The following is a 22,881-nucleotide window of genomic DNA, read 5'->3' on the forward strand; positions in this document are numbered from 1 at the left end:
GAAAGAGAGAGAGAGAGAGAGAGAGAGTCTGTTTTTCTATTGTTATTGAATTTATTGGGATAACATTGGTAAATAAAATTACATAGGTTTCAGGTATACAATTCTATAATACATCATCTATATATTGTATTGTGTGTTCACTACCCCAAGTTTATATAGTCTGTTTTCTAACTACGTTCTTTAGAACCTGGCATAATAAGCATTCAGGTATCAATTCCATTTCAATATTTTCCCCACAAAAGTCTTGCTAGCTCAAAGAATTACAGTAAATCTACAAAGCACCAGCTAGTAAACACTGAACCCACACGTATAAAACATCAGAAAGGAAACTAACCCACTTAATAGTTACCATATATTCACCCAGTCTACAAATATGTATTGAGCAATCACTATACCTTGCACTGTCCTATGTCAGAGAAAAGTCACTGTCCTCTTTTAATTTATTTTTCAGATAGAAAGACAGACAGTGAACAGGTAATCAAACAAATGAATATTATTTAAAATAGTGGAAGTGCTATGAAGAATATGAAGCAAGAGAGTGGCTGGGTCCAGGAGCCCTACCTAGATATATCATGTTGAAGTTTTATGACACCCTGAAAACCATCTTCTTTATACCCATTTTGTAGATAAGAAACCTGAGGCTCAGAGTCTAAGCCCTTGCCCCAAAGCAAAAAGCCATTAAATGGCAGAACTAACTTTATGTGTTTTCATCTTTCTAGTTCAAGCCCATGCTCTTGCCACCTTGTGTGCTCTTGAGAGAAATCTTATGTATTCAGGAACACAAATATCATGATATAAAAAAAATACAAGGTTTTATCCTTACTCCTTTGGCAGTATGTTCTTTTCAATAACTATCATAAGTAATAATTATTTTTTGCTCCTCAAAACTTACATGTATTTTCTAGGAAATAAACAACAACAACTGTCAATCACTTTTAAAAATTTTATCTGCTGTTGTATAACTAAACATTAATGTATTTGATAGAATGGTTTTTGGCTTTGTTGCAGTTTTGTGATAAATGAGTGGATATGTCTACATATCTTTCTTCACTTAAAAAATGACTCTGTTTAGCTGTGAAGTGCAGGATGTATCTTAAATAGAGATTCATGGCTCCTTGACTCATCTAACTTGTTTGATTTGACTAACCCAATGTTAGTTCAATGATCTCAATTTGGTATAGCAGGGGAAGAAAGCAGGTTCTGAAGCAACTGCTAGGTATTAATTACTGTTACTAGTTGTGGTATATTTAGACATTTATTTTCTGTGCTGCAGTTTTCTTATCCATAACAGTGTAAATCTGACAGTAAATCTAAATGCATTAATTTAATTCTAATAAGGTTGTTTGTGAAGGTTGATCCATGTAAAGCACCTAAAACAGTGTTTGGCATAGTAAGCATTTAATATGTTGTCAATTATTATTTTTTGTGAAATATCATTATCATGCTAGATGTTAATGGTTGTTTCCAGACTAGAGTTTCCCCTATGTAAATAAATTTGAAAAATATTCTATAGTTTTCTCTGGGGTTTACAACATATATTAAAATTGCTTTTGCTCCCAAAGCATTTTCTACTAGAGTTAGTTTCCCTCAGTCAAGCACCACCCACAGATTGTGAATTTATTTAGGCACTTTCCAGGATTTTTACCTTGTGATCTTCTAGTTGTTAACAAGCTCTTACAGTTAAAAAGGTCATTGTTGACCTTGATTAGTGTCTTTGAGTGGTTGGTAGCCCTCAGAGTTGGTTAAAATGAATCATAAAATAATTCATGAGGTCAGACATGTAGTCTGGGTTTTTCTTTTTTAATAGTGGGAAAAGATGATGGCTTGCTATGAAATTGTTCCCTCAAAGTACTTAGTGAAGAAGTATTATCAATCTTATAGTAAGAATTCCCATATATATACATAATTATAAAGTAAGGCATTGATGGTTTAATTTTGGTGGATGTGCCATATGTGAATGGACTCACTTGTTTACCCAGACATATTTTCTCTCAACTGAGGCTGTGCAGTTGGGTTTCCTCCTTAGGTTTAAGAGTTCAAGGATAATTTTACTGTGTACACATTTGATATTCAAATGTCAACGGTTCATAACAATAGATTCTGAATGTTCACTATGTTTCCGGCCTTGTTCTGTCAACAAGAGGATATATCAGCAAACAGAAGAGGCAAAATTCCCTGTCATCATGTAGTTTATATTCTGACTGGAGGCCCGATGCATGAAATTAGTGCAAGAGTAGGCCTTCCACTCTAGCTGGTTTGGCTCAGTGGATAGAGCATCGGCCTGCGGACTGAAGGGTCCCAGGTTCAATTCCGGCTAAGGGCACATGCCTGGGTTGCGGGCACGATCCCCAGTGAGGGGCATGCAGGAGGCAGCTGATCAATGATTCTCTCTCATCATTGATGTTTCTATCTCTCTATCCCTCTCCCTTCCTCTCTAAAATCAATAAAAAATATATATTAAAAAAAAAGAGTAGGCCTTCCTTCCCCCAGCTGGCAGCACTGGCTCCCCTTTGGCACCCGGGACCCAGGCTTCCCTCGCAGCCCTGGCTTTGCCTGGAAGGTCGCCCGGTCTGATTAGCATATTACACTTTTATCATTATAAATATGGAAAGGCAGACTATACATAAGTACATTACATAGCAAGATAGGAGATGATAAGTGCTATGGTATAGAGAAAATGAATGAGGAATGTTTGCTAAAGAGTGGTGAGGTGTAATAGTCAGGGAAGACCTCACTAGAGAGTGATATTTTCACAAATATTTAAAGAACAGTCTAAAGTCCTGCAGATAATTGGGAAAGGAACAGCATGTGCAAAGGTCCTGAGGTAAAAAGGTATTTGGCATGTTCAAGGATCCTAAGGAAGACAGTATGGCTAAACCACAGTGGGCTGCCTGAAAGAAGGCTGATTAAATTAGAGAGTTAATAGAAGGCAAGAAGATTAGTCCTTCCACTGCTGCCATTATTAAAACACTGATTTTTCATCTGTGTTATGGGAATTTACTGGAGACTTTTGAGCACAGAGGGAACATGATCTGACTCTCGTTGTAGATTCAGTCTGGTTCCTGTGTTGTGAATACACTGAAAGGGAAAGAGCAGGGAAATAGGGAATCAAGTTTGGAGTTACTGTTGCAGGAAGCAGAAGAGGATAAAGATAGAGCCCACAGCATGTGTTGATGAACTGGATATGAAATAAGAGGTAGAGATATAAAATCTGACTCCATGGGTGTTTTCATTTGTTTGTTTTTGGTTCAAGGATGGAGTTACTATTAATTGAGATGGAAAAGATGCTAAAAGAAGTTGGATTGGGGAGATGAAATGGACATAGTTGCTTGAGAAGGCTATTAGATATCTAAGTGAGATGTCAAGAAGGCATCTGAGTATATAACTTCCGGAATTTATGGGAAATGTCAATTGAAGATAGGGATTTGGCAATTAGCCTATAAAATTTTTTTAAATCTATGAGACTTTAATAATAATTAAAATCTATTTTAGTGTATGTGGAGCTCTGTTCTAAACATTATTGATCTGTGGAGGTTCACAAAGTGGTGGAAGTTACGTAATAATATGAGGTAACAGATGCTGCCATTTTGCCGTACAAATATCATTACAAAATGTGTTCCTGGAATTAAGAAGATCCACAAAAATCACTGAGGTCTGCAGTGGACAGTGATGTCCTTCTGGCAGGGTCAACGAGACCCATGTCATGAGACACTTTGGTTGTGTCTTTAGTTATACATAAATGGGAAAGGGACTTTAGAAGGGCCATAGGTTAAGTAAAGGCAATATTTTGAGGGATTATACCCAGTCAACATTTTTTTTTTTTTGGTTAAAAAATGTTTTCTTTGAACAGAGAAGGGACTTTAGAAGGGCCATAGCTTAAGTAAAGGCAATATTTTGAGGGATTACACCCAGTCAACATTTTTTTTTTTGGTTAAAAAATGTTTTCTTTGAACAGATCTTACATGTAGTTGGTTTACTATTCTACAAATTATTGAGTAGATAAAAAGTTTTATGTGCAACTGCTTGTTTTATGATTTCACTTACCTAAAATTTGGCTCTCATTCCTTAGGTCTTATTATAGGATTTTTTTTAACAGTAAAGTTCTTTCAATACATGTGTAAAATATAAATTTATGGACATTTTAAAAATGGACGTTATTGGGTCTTTTTTAACAGAAAATTTGATAAATGTCTCTGTTTCTTAAGAACTAGTAATGTACATTTTGTATTTTTGTAAGAGTCCATTAAACATGTTGATTTAATTCTATTAATCCAAAAGAGGCATACATTAGAACTAAAGTGCTTGTTACTTAGAAAGAAAGCTACTCATAAAGAGGTTTATTTGTCTAAAGCCACAGTGTGCTAGACACAGTAGAAAAAAATAAGATAAATATTTCAGTAATCCCAATGGAATGGTGAAATGGAAGAAGCAATAGGAGTGAACTTGTCTGTGGGTATATTCCATAAACGTAAGTAGAGTTGTTTTTAAAAAGAACCTTGTTTTTCTAAGTAATGCTAAATCTTAAAATATAAATTATAGCGGTAGTGGCTAATGGGGTTAGAGATAGAAGGCATAGATAGGTTTTAGCTCTTCCTCTGGTTTTTCCATGCTGCATTAGAATAATTATTTGCTCCGAGTCTAGGTTTTCTCATTTGGACATTAAATAATATAGGGAAGGCTCCTTGGATGTTATAAAGCACAAAATGGATGTTATGCCAAGCTTCAAAGAGAGAGAGCAACATATATTATTGAATCAATTGAAGACATGAAGACAACTTAAGGTCTTTAAAAATATAATTATATTCAGACATCCTGGGTAGAATTTCTGCTGCCACAAGTAACAGGAAATTTACTTAACAGTCAATAATAAATCATAAGTTGTCATCTTTGCATCTTCCTTCCAGGTTAATGCATATTAAATGAATGTACTTTCCTCCTTTATATAAGAAAATAGGGGCAGGTAGAAGTTTACATACATCATGGGTTTAAACTAAGCAGGTCATTTATCACTTATAGCAATTAAGTTCATTATCATTTAAGTTAATTGAGAGATGTACAGACTTGACCAAAGTAGAATTGTAAAGGGGGGTGGGGGGGAATAATAACTTGGTCATCTTGCATACATTGCTACATGCCATCATTTAAAGGTTTAAGAGAAATTCTCATGTGAAGAAGGAAGGAGTGCAATGGGTCACAGTGTTCTTTAGCTTTTGTATTCCAGCTGTGGTTCAAGGACCTGTAGCATCAGCATAATCTGGGAGCTTGTTAGAAATGCAGAATCTCAGACCCCCTCCCAAACTTCTAAATGAGAATCTTATTTTAACAAGAATCCCAGCTGATTTGAATGCTTATTTAATGCTGAGAAGCACTGCTCGTATTGTTTCAGAACCCCTCCCCTCCCCACCCACACATGAGCATTTGGAAATCACATCGGGAACCTCTTATGATTGCAAAGCATTAGAGCCACAATTGGATCTTCAAATGGCACATTAACCTCTCTAAATTATTAATAAGCCTAAGATAAATCCTGATTTAGAAGGAATGTAGATAAAATAATGCAAACAAGAACCACTAGTTTGAAAATTCATTGGTTAAAAGTTTACTATACTTACATGCAAGAAGTGATCATGAATTACAACAGTAATTTAGACATTATTCTTATCTACTAGAGGCCCAGCACATGAAATTTGTGCACTCGGGGGGCCGGGGGGAGAGGACCCCTCAGCTCGGCCTGTGGCCTCAGGGGATGTCCAACTGCCGCAGAGGAGAGAGAGGCTCCCGCCACTGCTGCTGCACTTACCAGCCGTGAGCCTGGCTTCTGGCTGAGCAGTGCTCCCCACTGTGGGAGTGTACTGACCACCAGGGGGCAGCTCCTGCATTGAGCATCTGCCCCCTAGTGGTCAGTGCGCATCATAGCAACCGGCTGTTCCACCGATCAATTGGTTGATTTGCATGTTAGCCTTTTATTATATAGGATAAGGGCTTTTAGTATTTTTAAGGGGCAAAGTAACTGCAAAAAGATTAATGCCACGCCCTAACCAGTTTTGCTCAGTGGATAGAGCGTCGGCCTGCAGACCGAAGGGTCCCCATAAGATACCAGTCAAGGGCAGGTACCTTGGTTGCAGGCTCCTCCCTAGCCGGACCCTGGTCAGGGCGCATGCAGGAGGCAATCGATCGATGTGAGACACATCGATACTTCTGTCTTTCCCTCTCTCTTCCACTCTCTCTAAAAATCAATAGAAAAATATCCTTGGGTGAGGATTTTAAAAAAGGAAAGAAAAGAAAAGCAGACTGACTTGTGCCTATTTCAATTTCTTTTTTAAATTTTATTGATTGATTTGAGAGAGAGAGAGCATGAACTATCAATTTGTTGTTCCACTGATATGCCTTCATTGGCTGATTCTTGTATGTTCCCTGACCAGGGAGAACCCACAACCTCAGTGTGGCTGGAGGACGCTCTAACCAACTGAGCTACAGCCAGGCCGTGCCTACTTCAGTGTTGATGTGTCACGGAAAGAAAAGAAAAGCAGACTGACTTGTGCCTATTTCAATTTCTTTTTTAAATTTTATTGATTGATTTGAGAGAGAGAGAGAGCATGAACTATCAATTTGTTGTTCCACTGATATGCCTTCATTGGCTGATTCGTGTATGTTCCCTGACCAGGGAGAACCCACAACCTCAGTGTGGCTGGAGGACGCTCTAACCAACTGAGCTACAGCCAGGCCGTGCCTACTTCAGTGTTGATGTGTCACTGATCAACAGTCTGAATTTCTTAATTTACTTCCCCAGGTCCCCCCGCAGTTTATGCTGAGTTAGCAGGAAGTTTCAGGGAGTCCCCTGAGGGCTGCTCTCTTGCTTTCTTAGATGGAGGGGTACCCATTGTTTTTCCTCCTAGAAATCCTCCTGGTTCGCCTCAGGACCCTGTGGCTGAGGGCGGCTACACCCCAAATGTGTGGCCCACTGGGTCTCACCATGAAACCTCTGGGCTCTCACACCGCCGCTTTCCACCGGCTTAGGACAAACAAAGTTTTAGGACCAACAAACTCCAAGAGCTCAGGATCCACCACAAGCGGAGCTCAGCCCGAGGGAAACTTACCGAGAGGCGAGCTGCGGGCAGCGGTCCTCCCCTGCGCCTGGGGGCCGAATCCTCCGCACCTGTCTTCCCGCCCATTCCGTCGTCAAAGCTTCCAGTGGACAAAACTAAAACAGTTTAGTAAAGGTTTCCACCGGCTTAGGACAAAGAAAGTTTTAGGACCAACAAACTCCAAGAGCTCAGGACCCACCACAAGCGGAGCTCAGTCCGAGGGAAACTTACCGAGAGGCGAGCTGCGGGCGGCGGTCCTCCCCTGCGTCTCGGGCCGAATCCTCCGCACCTGTCTTCCCGCCCATCTTGTCGCCAAAGCTTCCAGTGGACAAAACTAAAACAGTTTAGTAACAAGTGCGATGTCCTTTGTTCTGGAGAAAGCGGCCAGAAACGGGGGAGCCTGAGCCCGCAGGCCGTGGAGCCCGGTCACTGGGATGCTGGGGGACAGGGTCCCGTGTGAGGGCGGAGGAGACCCGGGGAAACGGAGCGGGATGTCCTTTGTTCCGGAGAAAGCGGCCAGGAACGGGGGAGCCTGAGCCCGCAGGCCGTGGAGCCCGTTCCCGGGATGCTGGAGGAGAGGGACCCGTGTGAGGGCGGAGGAGACCCGGGGAAACGGAGCGGAATTGGCTGGAGGCCTGTGTCCGGGCTCAGGTCAACCGCCTGCAGCTGAGCGGGGGGGCTGCACAGCTGCTCCCTGTAAGGCCGGCCTGATGGGTGCAGATTTAGATCGTGATGGAACCTCCATTTTCTGGGCCCCCATAGGTGAGTTACCTTTTTTGAGGTTAATGGTATAAATAAGCCTTTGATTATCTTGCCATTTGCAACAACATGGATAGACCTAGAGGGTATTATGCTAAGTGAAGTAAGTCAGAGAAAGACAAATACATGCAGAATGTAAAAAACAAAATAAATCAACAAACTCATAGAGACAGAGAAGAGACCAGATGGGAGGGAGGTAGGGAGGCTAGGCGAAAAAGGGGGAGGGATTAAGAAGTACAAATTGGCATTGGGCTTTAGGTTTGTCTGTTTTGAGGTCATCATTAGAGAACTAACAATTTCTGACAGAAAAACAGCTTATGGGAACATTATTTCATTTCTCATACCCTATACATATTGCCTGAATTTCAGGAGAACATTGTTTTATAATGTATTTTCAATCTCCCTCTTGGAAGTCTGTGTACATATTCCGATGCAAATTCCCTGCACACTTACACCAGGACTTCCCTCTTTGGGCAGTTGATCAGGGGTTCCTTTCTGGAGAAAACTTGAGAAATGTTCTACAGATAATTGACATCTGTTTATTCTGAATGAACAGCCAAACTGAAATTTTTCTGAATCTATGGAAATTAAATTTCAGATCAGGCTTCACACTGAGTACCCAGAATAATGAATGAAAACAAACAAATGAAAACCAGCAACAAAATCAAAACTGAGACATATTCAGGCCAATTACTCTAAATTTCATAATACCCACAGTGAGGCGGTGATTCAAATAACCCCAAGTAAAATAGAAGACACATTCAAAGGCTTGGGATACGTATAGCATCAGACTTCTCAGTCGTGACTTTAGAAACTGGGAGATAGTGTCTAAATGCCTCAGAGCTCTGAGGATGAACCCTGTCCAACCCAGAAATCTGTAGCTGGCTCAACTATCAATAAAAGATGGAGCATTAAGGTATGACTTTCTGAGTTTTTAAAAGTTAAATTCACACACTTGTTTGAAAACAAATCCACATTGATTTGTGACATGATGTTTTGATTTTAAACATTTCTTAAAATCTGAAAAGAAAGAAATTTTCAATACTTTGAATGGAGTTCAAAAATAATTGTCAAAGTAGAATCAATCTTCCTCTGAATTATCCTCTCAGCTATTTCTGAGGAAGTTTATTTTATTAGCACATTGTTCTTCTGGAAATTTACTAGGTATTTTTTATAATGCTAACCTTTAAAAAATTTAAATTCATTTTATAGAGAGAGAGGAAGGGGGAGAGAGAGAGAGAGAGAGAGAGAGAGAGAGAGAGAGAGATTTGTTGTTGCATTTATTTATGCATCCATTGGTTGTTGTTGTATGTGCCCTGACCAGAGATTGAATCTGCAACATTGGAGTAGTTGAATGATATTCTAACCAACTGAGCTACTAGGACAATGCTAACCTTTTTTTATAGTTCAATAAGAAAAATTATCATAGTAAAGCTTTTGAGAATTTAAAAGGCCTCATTCTTATTCAAAGTAAAAATTTGAAAGGTCTCATCATCATAAATTATGAATCTCATATGTGATGGATTATATAAAACATCTACTGTTGAAAACTAGCCAAATACGAATAAACCTGTGATTTAAAAGCATGGATGTAGATGGAAATGTGACAGTGTAAAATTGCCACACTCCTACTCCACATCCTGTCCTGGCAAGAACATAGCTCTGATGATATAATAAGCTCTATTTGTTAGTAATTTATGCTTCCCTGTGTGGTATCATCTGATTTATTTTTGACATAGATAATGATCTGTCCAAGGCCTAACAAACTGAATGGTTTCCAACATTCCGTTGCAGAAGATTAAATGAGAACTTTATTTTATTTTATCTTATTTTATTTTCTGATTGGGACTTGCATTTGCAGGAAGAAAACATAGCTGGACTTCTCACCAAGAAGGTATAATGATATGCACCCACAGTTTTGAAGTAGTCTTTTGTAAGGATTTTAGGTTTAACTAATATTCTGTCTTTCTATACGTGATCATTTTTTTAGTTGTTAGCTCTGAAGGGTAAATGTATGTAGATAGAGGTTAATTAGTATTTCTGATAGGTGGAGGTAACCAAAATCTTTTCATATGATCTCAAGCCTCAGAAAATTAATTGGAAGTGGTGGGTCCAATAGAAAATGAATTAATTTTCCAAAGGCTGAATCCAAGAGAGAATTTATGCTTTGCCTTGAACCAAAAGTTGGAGAAGCAAATACAAGTTCACAGAAAGCCAAAGGGACTCAGTGAGCCACAGCATTCCTGATTTTCCTTTCGGAATAACAGTTTGCTTCCTTTACTCAATTCCTGATCCAAATGGAGAATAGGCCTTTTGTGTGTGTGTGTGTGTGTGTGTGTGTGTGTGTGTGTGTGTCCGGTGGTAGAGGGGTGCTTTGGTAGCCAAAACATTTCTGGAAACTATGGGAAGAAGGAATTTCATAGAAGGAATCTTTGGATACTAACAGACAGCATGAAAATCCTGAGAATTCAAAGATCAAGGAGGGAACCTGGATTTATGGTGAAGGAAGGAATAGAAATATCTTTATTTTTTTTACTTAGACAACTTTGCAGAGAATGCACTGGAGCTGTGGTTGTATTTAAGAAACCTCAGAACCGCCCGACTGATATAATAGTTATTTCCTTGAGGGAAAAGAGGAGTGGGTGGGACAAGATTCTGTGTTGAATATCCTGAGATGGTAGCAAAAGGTGACTAGGTTTGGATCTGGATTCAATTTGGGTTGTAAACTCTGCTGAGGAAGTGTTCTCTCTCCCTAGACCGGAGTAGATTGGAAATTGACTTTCCTCAAAGGTGATTTTCTTCTTATCCCTAAAGTTCTGTCTTTAATTACCTCAATTTTCTTCTTAAAAAAGAAAACAAAAGAAAAAAGCTTCCTGTTACATGTTTGTTTGTTTTTTGTTGTTGTTGTTTTTTTTTTGTGTGTGTGTGTGTGTGTGTGTGTCTGTGTGTGTTTAAAGACTATGTGAAGCCATTTTTTAGCTACATGGCCTTCTCGTGAGAGAACTGTCAACTCCACCCAGTTCAGGATTTCTGGCAATAAATGCAGGGTTTCAAGGGTATGAGATCGCTTTCATTTAACAGTCAAACATTGAGGAAGTCTTTGTTGCTTAATCCTAAATTTATTAGGTTCAATGTGACTCACCACTCCCTTCCTCTCTGCGGTGAAGAGGAAGAATGTAGACCATCAGGTCAAATGTTGCTTCGGGTCACATGAACAATTGTATTGAGGGACACTGAAAGGGAGATACAAAGAATTTTTTTTTTTAGCCAAAACATTTATTTGAAATAGGAGCAGAGATTATGGGATCTTTAGCCTTCCCCTCACATGGGCGGCATCCGGCTGTGAGTGAGGGGATTTATTGTCACCAAGCTCTACCACCAAGAGCAAATTGGTTTTGTGAAGCCTACTTAACTGTTCTGAACTTCACTGAATTGGAAACATGGGAGTCAAACAGGATATTGACAAGACCTTCCTTTAGCTCTAGTTGCTTTGTACTGAATTTCTGTTCTTCCAAAAGGTTAGAGACACATCCTCAATTTTAACAAAGTTAAACATAAGGTTCTAATGCCATAGAACTCCAATGTTGAAAGGGGTTTAGTGATCATTTGTTTTTTCTGCTCACACATATTGCTGAGAGAAGTGAAGTAGCATTATTGGACTTGCTAAAGGAAATACAGTTAGGAAGTTCTTTCCGTTTTACTAATAAAGGTATTTAACAGTCTGCTATCTTCAGGACTATTCTCCTTGGTAAGCAGTGTATTTTCATTTTTGTGTGTATGAGCATTTCCTTTACACTAGGCTGTAAGATCAATGCGAGTAGAACTTATCAGTCTTTGTGGCAAGTGCAGAGTACCTGGTGATCTTAGCTGAGTCAGCCGTTTGCTTTCAAAACTCAAACTTTCTGAGGGTAGTGACTCACTTTCTTGTGCTAAAAATGAGAGAAATTATTCTAAATAAAATTATTAACTATATGTGGGAAATATACAATTTTTCCTGTGACTTTTTTTTTTCTGTAGCAGGGGTGAGGAACCTTTTTTTTTTCTGCCAAGGGCCATTTGGATAGTTATAACATTCTCAGGCCATACAAAATTTCAACTTAAAAATTAGCCTGATATATTTGATCAAACATTTAATTAACTCACCCTTAATGCCTTGGCAGGGCCCGACCAAATGATTTTGAGGGCCTTATATGGCCCACAGGCCTGACATTCCCCACCCCTGCGTATCAGGACTTGTTGACAAAGACTCTGAACATACTCTTCAGAAAAATGCACACACACATACAAACATATGAAAATGTTGTTTATAGGATTTCAGATCCTCGGAACCATTCTGTTGCCCTGTAATGGTTTATTGATGATGGATCATGAACAACTTGTCTGTCATCATTCCATTAAAAGCCATCATGAACATGAATTTCCAGACTTAAACTAGTAGAATAAATGAACGATCATAACTTTGCTTTGTTAATTTCAGAAAGAATCAGTTTGTAGGTTTTCCCAGAGTGGGAATTTGAGGGTCTGGGTCAGGGGTCCTCAAACTACGGCCCATGGGCCACATGCAAATACAAATATTGTATTTGTTCCCGTTTTGTTTTTTTACTTCAAAATAAGGTATGTGCAGTGTGCATAGGAATTTGTTCATAGTTTTTTTTTTAAACTATAGTCCGGCCCTCCAACGGTCTGAGGGACAGTGAACCCCTGTTTAAAAAGTTTGAGGACCCCTTGTGGGTGATTGCATGAGATTAGACACTGAGAACAAGGTGATAGGACAATGAATTGCTAAATGAACAGTAGAAGGAGTGATTATGGTGGATTGAGTCAAAGGTTTAGGTGGATAGAACAAATAAAGCATTTATGGCAGTTAACTGCTACTGTCATCCAAGGAAAGGGGACACTGGTTAAATAAGAGCAGAGCCCTAACCGGTTTGGCTCAGTGGATAGAGCATCAGCCTGCGGACTCAAGGGTCCCAGGTTCGATTCCCGGTCAAGGGCATGTACCTTGGTTGCGGGCACATCCCCAGTGGGGAGTGTGCAGGAGGCATCTGATCGATGTTCTCTCTCATAGATGTTTCTAACTTTCTATCCCTCTCCCTTCCTCTCTGTAAATAATCAATAAAATATATATTTTTTTAAAAAAAGAGCAGAGCAGGCCTCCTCTGAAAGGCATGGGAGAAGCAACACGTTCACCCCACCACCCAAGGCGGGATGAACAATAGAGTTCCTATTTAAAAGGATGATAAACCCTGGACAATCCTAAAAACCACACGCCTGACAGTTGCCAGTTTAGGAGAAGAAAAGAGATAAAGCTCAGAAATGTATTGCCAAATTACTGGTGTTTAACTTTCACGAGTTTGCAGCTCGCAAAGCCAGCATCCATTTCTGATTCCTGAAATCCATGGAGTCTATTAGCTCTAGGTGTTAAGATGCAGGCTCTGGACTTAACCTTTGTTTCCTTTTTTTCTCCCTCTTGGCTTTAGTTGATGATCCCGTGGAAACAGAAAGGACTTTGCTTAGTTTGGCAGAAATGCAAGAAAGATAAGCTGCTTGGGGAAGAGGGAACCTGTTCCAATCCCTGTCCCAAGGTCTTTTCAAAATGTGTGCGTCAGCCTGAGAAATTTTCATATGTAATGCCTAAGTCTAATTATTTAGTTTGGCTACAAAGGATTGGCGAAGCAGGCTTTAATCGTTTTGATGCTAACATTGTCACAAGGCAGCATTAAATCATGTTGAAATGATAATACATCAGGTTAGTCACTATTTTTGCAGCTGTTTTTCTTTGTCAAATTTGTTTGAAACTGAACCCAATAGAATTTGTTATGGTAAAAGAAAATAAAGCAAAAGACGACGTCAACTTTATATTTCTTTTCCTCATTGTATAAGTAGAAACAGAACATGAGTTTCAAGATTCTTAAACATCTCCCTCCTCCAACTGGCACTGCCAAATTTAGGACGCACCATCTTTCAGAAATTTCTGGGTAGTTTCCCTTCCCCCACCTTTCCTGATTCTCATCCATCCTGAACACTGTCACCAGAGTTATTCTCTGACACTCAATTGGAGTATTTGTCACTTTTCTGCATAAAATATTTTGGTGGCTTCCGTTACCTACATAATAACCAACTCCCCAGCCTGCCATCTGAAGCCCTGATTATCTGGAGGCTGCCTTATGTCCAGCCTTACATCTCACCGTCCCCACTTATTCTCTGTGCCGGTACACTCAACTACTTCGATTCCACATATATTTATCAAGTACTTGACTTGCCTCAGACACTGAGCTAGGTGCTGGGGATTCAAAGGTAAGTTTATGAGATGGTCTTTGCCCCAAAGGAGCTCACACTCCAGAGTAGGAGAAATATTAAAAATACAGGATATAATTGCAACATAGGCTGACATATGCCTTTGTACATTCTAGTGTTGTTCTGCCTAGAATATAATTTTCTTTACATCTTTCCTGTAAAGCTTTTATCTGTCTTTCAAGACCGTTCTTGGTCTAGACCTCAAGCTCCCACTCTTACTCATTAGGCTAACCATGTTTCATTTTGTAATTAACATTGCAATGCATGGTTCAAAATTGTTGATTATTGTACATGGACACTTGAAATAATAAGGGTTTATATCATATAATCTATTTTTCTCTATTAATTGGGATAGTATATACTCTTAGAAATCCCATACATACTTTCCATTTTGCCCATTTCATTCTTTGTGAAACAAAAGGAAATCCCTTGGAAGATACAGAATTGTCTGATTAAATGAAGGCTTGTGTGTAATGTGTGTCTTAACTATTCTCTCAATTTCATGCTTCTCTCCTCAGTTCTACTTTACAATAAGCATGGACTGTTTTTTGGATATTAGCCCTGCAAAAATAGGTTTACTGCATTTAGAGATGCTAAAATATATTATTCCATTGCATCTCTGTTCTAAAAAACCTACTAAAGATCTATGTAGCTTAATATAAATATAATTAGTATAGAGTTCAAACTTCATCCAATGTACACAAAGCATGATTAATAAATATTAATAAGATATTTATACTTGGTGAAGCTACACTCACTTGAGAATTCACATAGTATCACATCTTCTTCAGCATATAGCTTTTCTGCTTCTCAAAACTAAGACAAAAATCTATCTTAGTGACTAAGGGAAATAACATTTAATCATTGTAAATTAGAAAAGAGAGTGAAGGGAATTCTCAAAACTATGAAATAATAATGAAGCCCACAGTTGATGGATGGAATGTATTGGCTTTAAATTTAAGGGACTTACATATCTATTTTACAGAGTTTGAAACTGCTATGATACATTCTAAAAGTATAGATGCCTGTTTCTGAGACATTATCTTTTAAATTTTTTTTTAATTTACTGATAAGAGAGAGGGAGAGAGACATCAAGTTGTTGATTCATTTATTTATGCATTCATTGGTTGATTCTTGTATGTGCCCTGACCATAGATTGAACCCACAACCTTGGCATATTGGGACAACTCTTTAACCCACTGAGATACCCAGCCAAAGCCCCTGAGACATTATCTTTTTATCTTTCTCATCAATTAATAATGAATTACTTTTACTTGAAAATAATGATTTGCTATAAAGTCTGGTAACATATAATGGACTTTAATAAGTGATGAAAGATATTATTACCTTATTGGTATTTAATACTCTAGAATTGTAGAAAATGAGAGAGTGTGATAAGTACTTGGGTAAAATCTGAAAAGATTTGGGTTCCTATAAACTCAGACCTAAACTTAAGTAAGAGTCTGTACATGTCACAATTATAAATAAAGTAAAGATTAGGACCAATAGGCAAGTATCAAAGATAAATGGAGACTGAGATTATTAATCAGCTTTGCCACCACTTAATTTTCTAGGGCATGAAATTAACTTTGCTGGAAGGAAATACTTTCATTTATAAAATCAAAGAATTCACATGAATTGACTTTCAAGTTCCTTCCCGTTTTACAGTTCTGCTTCCATTACTGGTTCAGGATCATATCTCTTTCAGAATCCTTTTTTTTTTTTAATTTGGCTTCTTTGTTTATGTGTTCCTGAATATATAAAATAGGCAAAGTGTAACCCTGCAAACATGGGCATCAATCTAAATGTAGGAGGGGAAGGAATGCTATCAGTAACTACACTTAGTTTGAAGCTTACTTTGCATCTATGTATATATTTTTTAATTTTTTATTAATCTTTATTGTTGATATTATTACAGATATCCCTCTTTTCCCTCCCATTGCCCCCTCCACCTGGTTCCTGCCCCACCCCAAGCCTTTGCCACCCTATTGTCTGTGTCCATAGGTAATGCATATATGCATGTAAGATCTTTGTTTAATCTCTTCCCACCCTCCCACCCCCTTCCTCTGAGAATCATCAGTCTGTTCCATTCCATGTCTCTGATTATATTTTATTCACCAGTTTATACTATTCATTATTTGTTTATTTTGATTTTTAGATTCAATTGTTGATAGGTATGTATTTGTTGCCATCTTGTTATTCATATTTTTTATATTTTTCTTTCCTCTTCTTCCTCTTCTTAAAGAATACCCTTCAACCTTTCATATAATACTGGTTTGATGGTGATGAATGCCTTTAGCTTTTTCTTGTCTGTGAAGTTCTTTATCTGACCTTCAATTTTAAATGATAGCTTTGCTGGGTAGAGTAATCTTGGTTGTAGGTCCTCACTATTCATCACTTTGAATATTTCTTGCCACTCCTTTCTGGCCTGCAAAGTTTCTGTTGAGAAATCAGCTGACAGTCATCTGGGTGCTCCTTTGTAGGTAATTAAATGCTTTTCTCTTGCTGCTTTTAAGATTCTCTCTTTGTGTTTAGCCCTTCGAATTTTAATTATGATGTGTCTTGATGTGGTCCTCTTTAGGTTCCTCTTATTTGGGACTTTTTGTGCTTCCTCAACTTGTAAGTCTATTTCTTTCACCAGGTAGGGGAAGTTTTCGGTCATTATTTCTTCAAATAGATTTTCAATATCTTCTCTCTCTCTTCTGGCACCCTCCATAATGTAACTGTTGGTACACTTGAAGTTGTCCCAGAAGCTCTTTATCCTACCTTCATATCTTTTGGATTCTTTTTTCTTTTTGCTCTTCTGGTTGGGTGTTTTTTGCTTCCACACATTTCAAATCATTGATTTGATTCTCAGAATTCTCTACTCTACTGTTGAATCCCTGTATATTATTCTTTATTTCAGTTAGTGTATGCTTAATTTCTGACTGGTCCTTTTCTATTTTTTCCTTCATATCTTTTGGATTCTTTTTTCTTTTTGCTCTTCTGGTTGGGTGTTTTTTGCTTCCACACATTTCAAATCATTGATTTGATTCTCAGAATTCTTCTACTCTACGTTGAATCCCTGTATATTATTCTTTATTTCAGTTAGTGTATTGCTTAATTTCTGACTGGTCCTTTTCTATTTTTTTGGAAATGGAAGGTTTTGGAGGTTTCAAGAAGATTCTTGAGTAACCTTATAACCATGGTTTTTTAAATTCTATATCCAGTAGTTTGCTTTTTCCATTTCTTTCATTTGTGACATGTTTCTTTGTCTCTGCATTTTGGCTGCTCCCCTGTGTTTGTTTTTATGTATTGGGTAGAGCTGCTATGTCTCCTTGAGTTGGTAGAATTGCCTTGTGTATTAGGTGTTCTATAGGGCCCAGTGGCTTAGCCTCCCCAATCACCTGAGCTGGGAGCTCTAGGTGCACCCCTTTATGGGCTGTGAGCACAGTCTTTTTGTAGTTGAGACTTGATTGCTGTTGGTGTTACTGGGAGCAATTGACCTCCAGGACAATTGGCTATGAGAACCAGCTGCTACTACAGTGGGAGAGCTGCTATGCAGGAGATACCCCTATGGAGCAGGACTGGCTTCATTGGGCTTTGGTGTTCACTGAGTTTGCCCCTTTGAAAGTGTTGCTTATGGATGTGTAGAGGTCTAATCTGGTATGGTCTGACACTAACTACTGGGTTACTGCCTATTGGGTCTTCAGGAGGTGCAAAGTCAGCCATTGCCTGGGGCCACCGAGCAGGGGCTACAGAGAGATCTGAAGATTCATCCTCTTTGTCTCAGATGAGGCCCGGCTGTGAAGCAAGGCAGGCTGCTGCTGGTGCCTGCTCTTGGGCCTTTTATTGATAAGCTCCCTGACCCAGCTGCAGCTTGTTTGAGATTTTAGCCTGAACAAGGACAGGCCATTCATATGCAAAAGCTCTGCACACAGCTTTGGTGGGGTTGTAAATTGGATGAGACTGGGTGTCAGGGAATCACCAGGATGGAGCAAGCAGAAATGGCTGCCAGTCAGCCCTGTGACTGGGGAGGTCCCAACATAGGAACATTGATCCCTGTGAGCACCTCCATCTGGGAGAAAGCTGCCCCTGAGTTCCTGCCCCAATGTCAGACAGTCCAGTTCTTCCTTCTATATGTCTGTGTCCTCCAAAGCCTCGCCCTGATGCTGGACCTCAGAGGAAGCAGGAGCTTGTAAGTTCAGCTCATGGTGCTGGCCTTTTAAGAGGAACAGCTGGGTCTCCAGCAGCCTCCATGTCACTGAGCCCCAATCTGCACTGGTTTTTATAGCCTGTAATTCTTATTGCCCATAAGGACTTCTTTTCCCAGGGACCCTGGGCTGGGGGTCTGGTGTGGGGCTGGGACCCCTTGCTCCTCCAGGCTGCCTCTGCTGAGACGACCTCCCTCCTGATTAAAAAAGCAGCCCATGTGGGTGCGGGACCAGCCTGTCTTGCGCCTCCGGATCTCCTACCAGTCTCAGTGTGCTTTCTTCTTTACTTCTCTAGTTGTAGGATTTCCATTCAACCAGCTTTCCAGCAGTTCTGGATGATGGTTGTTCTGTATTTTAGTTGTAATTGTGATGTGGTTGTCGGAGGCCGCGAGTATAGGCGTTTACCTACACCACCATCTTCCTACTTTGCATATATTGATTAATTAAATCAGTGTGCTAATATTACTGTCGTTATTTTATGACTTAAGTAGTTCATTTATAATTTAAGAAGGTGAATACAGGGTTGTAAAAGATTTTACATTTAATTTCTTTTGCATCAACATATTTTATATTTACTTAATATCCATTTTGCATAAGTTAAGATAAATGTATCAATAAAATAAAAATACAATAATTATACCTATTTCTAAATAAGTATGTTGCTAAAAAGTATATCTTGTTTGCATTTATCTAAATTGAAGTTTTCATGCTATGTTTATACATTTGCGAGGTGGGACAATATCTGCATTGAGGTACATAAATATTGTGCTTATTAATATTTTTTTATTTCATTCTGTTCTTCTTTCACTTTCCCACAGACTTGCTGCTTTCAAATAGCTGCATTCCCTTTCTGGGTTCATCAGAAGGACTGGATTTCCAAACAATTCTGTTAGATGAGGAGAGGGGCAGGCTGCTGCTGGGAGCCAAGGACCACATCTTCCTGCTCAGTCTGGTTGACTTAAACAAAAATTTCAAGAAGGTCAGTTTATTTATATATATTTGCCTGGATGCATTTATTTTCATCGATTTCTTTCTCCCTCTCTGTGTTGTTTCAAGTGTCCTGGTGTCAAGTGCAGTAGGTCAGTTACATGTCAAAAAGAACATACTGCCTTCGATATACATTTTAGATTTTTATGGATTTAAGTACATATATATGTTTTTTGTTAAGAATGAATGATCCAGGCTCAGTGGTTGAGCATCACCTATGAACCAGTAGGTCATGGTTTGATTCCCAGTCAGGGCATGTGCCTGGGTTGTGGGCTTGATCCCTGGTGGAGGGTGTGCAGGAGGCAGCTGATCAATAATTCTCTATCATCATTGATGTTTCTCTCTCTCTCTCTCTCTCTCTCTTCCTTCCTCTCTGAAATCAATAAAAATAAATTTTTAAAAAAGAATGAATATAATACCATAACCTTTGAAAATATGAATGGAAGGCATGAAAATGTAATAAATGGATAGTACTACATTATACAGTATGAATGCAAAGTTTTGGATTGTAAAGCTAGCAAATGAGGTATTCATCAAATATTAGCATCTATATCCATAGCAATTTTTGTAAATAAGCAAACTTTAAATTGATAGTGTGACTATGATAGCAATTTAACACCACACTTTTTCTCCATACTCCCATTTTATATTTGAACAGGTTTCTCCTATGGCCCAGTCACACTCAGATAGTGAAAATTAATGATGTCTTAACTATGGGCTCATTAAGAACAATCTTAAGGAAATATATACTACTTATTACAAACACAATAGGCAATTGCTGCTATATCCTACTTTTCAACTAGTACTGTGATACCCAAAGCAAAGGGTACCATACCTTAGGCCTTGTCATTATTATTATTAGCTAGTACTTTAGCAAATATCAATATCTATGCAAGCAAAGATAGATACCAAGACTAGAAGGGATGGAATGGCTGATGAGGAGACATACTACACGGCTTATTCTGCATCTATGAGGGATCTTTGTTGTTTTTCTTCTTTTCTGGAAGTATTCCAAAAGAAGTACTAGGCTTAGGGAGGGGGTGAGAGTGAGGTGGGGGGGGGGGGGGAGGGGGGGGGGGGGGGGGGGGGGGGGGGGGGGGGGCATCTGTAATACTTTCAACAATAAAGATAAATTAAGAAGAAGAAGAAAAATACTAGGAGTCATCGCAAAGTTTCAGGTTAATAAAGACTTCCTCCCATTCAAAAAGAGTTGTTGATAGGTATGTTAGGATTGTGTGGCCTCATTAGAATGCACCTACAGTGACCACTTTAACTCAACTCTATAATTTTGAGATGATTTTAATAATTAAATATTAGTTGCTTAGTTATTTGAATATTATTAGCATTCAGGGCTTTAGTCTACCCAGGGAAAAGATTTATCTCCATATGTATTAATATTGATTAATTAATCTGCATTAGAAATAATGGCTTTATTTTTAATCATTTTAAATTTTAACTTTTCCACAGATTTCTGAGTGAGATTCACTGAAGGAAAGGGAATTATTTCTTATGAACGCTCAGATTTGATAAAGAAATAGTCTTTGAATGCAAATGTATATGCATGCATTTCACGTAATCTCTATTTCTAGAAGAAAGCGTGAGAGCTAAAATATTGCAAGTAGTTATTTTGGACTTGTTTTAATACAAACATACTTGTAAGCACATAAGGTTATCTTATTTAAAAAATATATTATTCTATAGCCAGGATATTGTTTACAACAAAATGAAATAAGCAGTTGCTTATGTGCTGGAATTCAAAAAGCTTGCCATTATTCTCCATTCCATTTATTTTTAAGGGTATGCTTTCTTTTCTTTAGGACATTTTTAAGGACTTATACTTTTAGGAGAGCCTATAAATGGTATTAGCTATATCTCAGTCATCAGTAAATATCTTAGAGGATTAATCTTTTTTTAAAAGAGCCCAGAGAAAAATCTTAGTCTACTTTGTTATATTGCTTTAAGAGATATTAAATAGCTAACAGCATTTTTCCAAATATGTCTCAGTATAATAGCAAAAAAGCAATTCATACTTTTAAGGGAATTTATTCTTGTGCTATTCTCTGCCTTTAGGGATTGGAAGAAAAAGTCCATTTATCTGAACTGAGTGTATTAGATCATTGCTTAAAATAAATTGTGATAGCACAATTTCCTTCTGTGACTATTTTAAGCAAATTGCTCTTTGGCCATATTCCATGCTTGAAATGTGCTAATATTTAATAAAATAAATATTTATGAAATATTGACTTCCCTTATGATGTTATTGAAATAAATGATTATTTGAACACATTATAAAATTAGGGTCTGTGCTAGAGATTTTTGGCCTAACTGATATTTTTTTGATATTTCTATAACATGTATAATTCATAAAGGGGTTATGCATGTAAAGTACGAATTGTTTATGTAGGTACCCACCTTTAACATTTATATAAATCACTCCAGTGTTAAAAGGTACTCCACAGCAGCAAGTAAGTGTCAAGATGTAGTACTTCAGCAGTGTTTAGACCTACACGGTTTGCATTGGCTCAGTGCCGCTCGGCAAAAATCCAAACTACTCTGCAGAAGAAACCACACAAGTTGGGACTCTGTGGGGCTGAAAGATGTTCTTTGTACTCCTTAGAGTGAAAGCAATATACAACACATAATTTAATTAGGAGTGACTAGCTGGGAATATTTTCCACTGGGAAATTTTTAAATTTTTAATATTTTTACATTTTTATTGAATTTTGGGGGTGACATTGGTTAATAAAATTATATAGGTTTCAGGTGTTCAATTCTATAATACATCATCTGTATATTGTATTGTGTGTTCACTACCCCGGGTCAAGTTTTCTTCCCTCACCATTTTTCCCCCTTTTACCTTTTTCTACCTCTCCCCACCCCCTTTTCCTCTGGAAATCACCACACTGTTGTCTGTGTCTATGAGGTTTTCTTTTCTTTTTGCTTACTCCATTCACCTTTGTCACCCAGCCCTTCAACCCTTCTCACCTCTGATAGCTGTTAGTCTATTCTCTATCTATAAATATGTTTCTATTTTGTTTATTAATTTATTCTATTTATTAGATTCCACATTTGAGTGAAATCATATGGTATTTATCTTTCTGTGACTGGCTTATTTCACTTAGCATAATGCTCACCTGGTCCATCAATGCTGTCCAAAAGGTAAGATTTCCTTCCCCTTTGCAACTGAATAGTATCCCATTGTGTAAATGTACCACAGCTTTTTCTATCTGCTCATCTACTGATGGGCACTTGGGCCTCTTCCAAATCTTGTCTATTGGAAATAATGCTGCCTCTTCCCAGCTCTGGTGCTCTGGGCTGGCAAGCCTGCCTTGGGGTTGAGACTCCATGCTTCTCAGGGGGATCCCTCCGTAGCTGAAATATCGCTCCAGAAACTTAGCCACTGTCCATCCATGGGACTGGGAACAGCCCTTGTCATGTCTTCGCCCTTTCTACCAGTCTCCGTGTGGCTTCTTCTGTAAATTCTTGGTTATAAGACTTCTCGTCAGCTAGTCTTCAGTTGGTTATTCAGGATCATCCTCTGGGACATTTTAAAAAAAAAA

General features: G+C 38.4%; 1 protein-coding gene across 1 annotated transcript in view; it reads left to right on the forward strand.

Annotated features, from left to right (window-relative positions):
* The window catches only part of SEMA3D (sema domain, immunoglobulin domain (Ig), short basic domain, secreted, (semaphorin) 3D), a 145,174-nt gene that overhangs the window by 19,680 nt on the left and 102,613 nt on the right, over positions 1–22,881 (forward strand). Inside the window, exon 3 of the mRNA XM_014528194.1 lies at positions 19,153–19,313. Coding sequence (XP_014383680.1) covers positions 19,153–19,313 — 161 coding nt within the window. The remainder of the gene's footprint in view (positions 1–19,152; positions 19,314–22,881) is intronic.

This window comes from Myotis brandtii, unplaced genomic scaffold (assembly GCF_000412655.1).
Source record: "Myotis brandtii unplaced genomic scaffold, ASM41265v1 scaffold621, whole genome shotgun sequence".
Classification (NCBI taxonomy): Eukaryota; Metazoa; Chordata; class Mammalia; order Chiroptera; family Vespertilionidae; genus Myotis; species Myotis brandtii.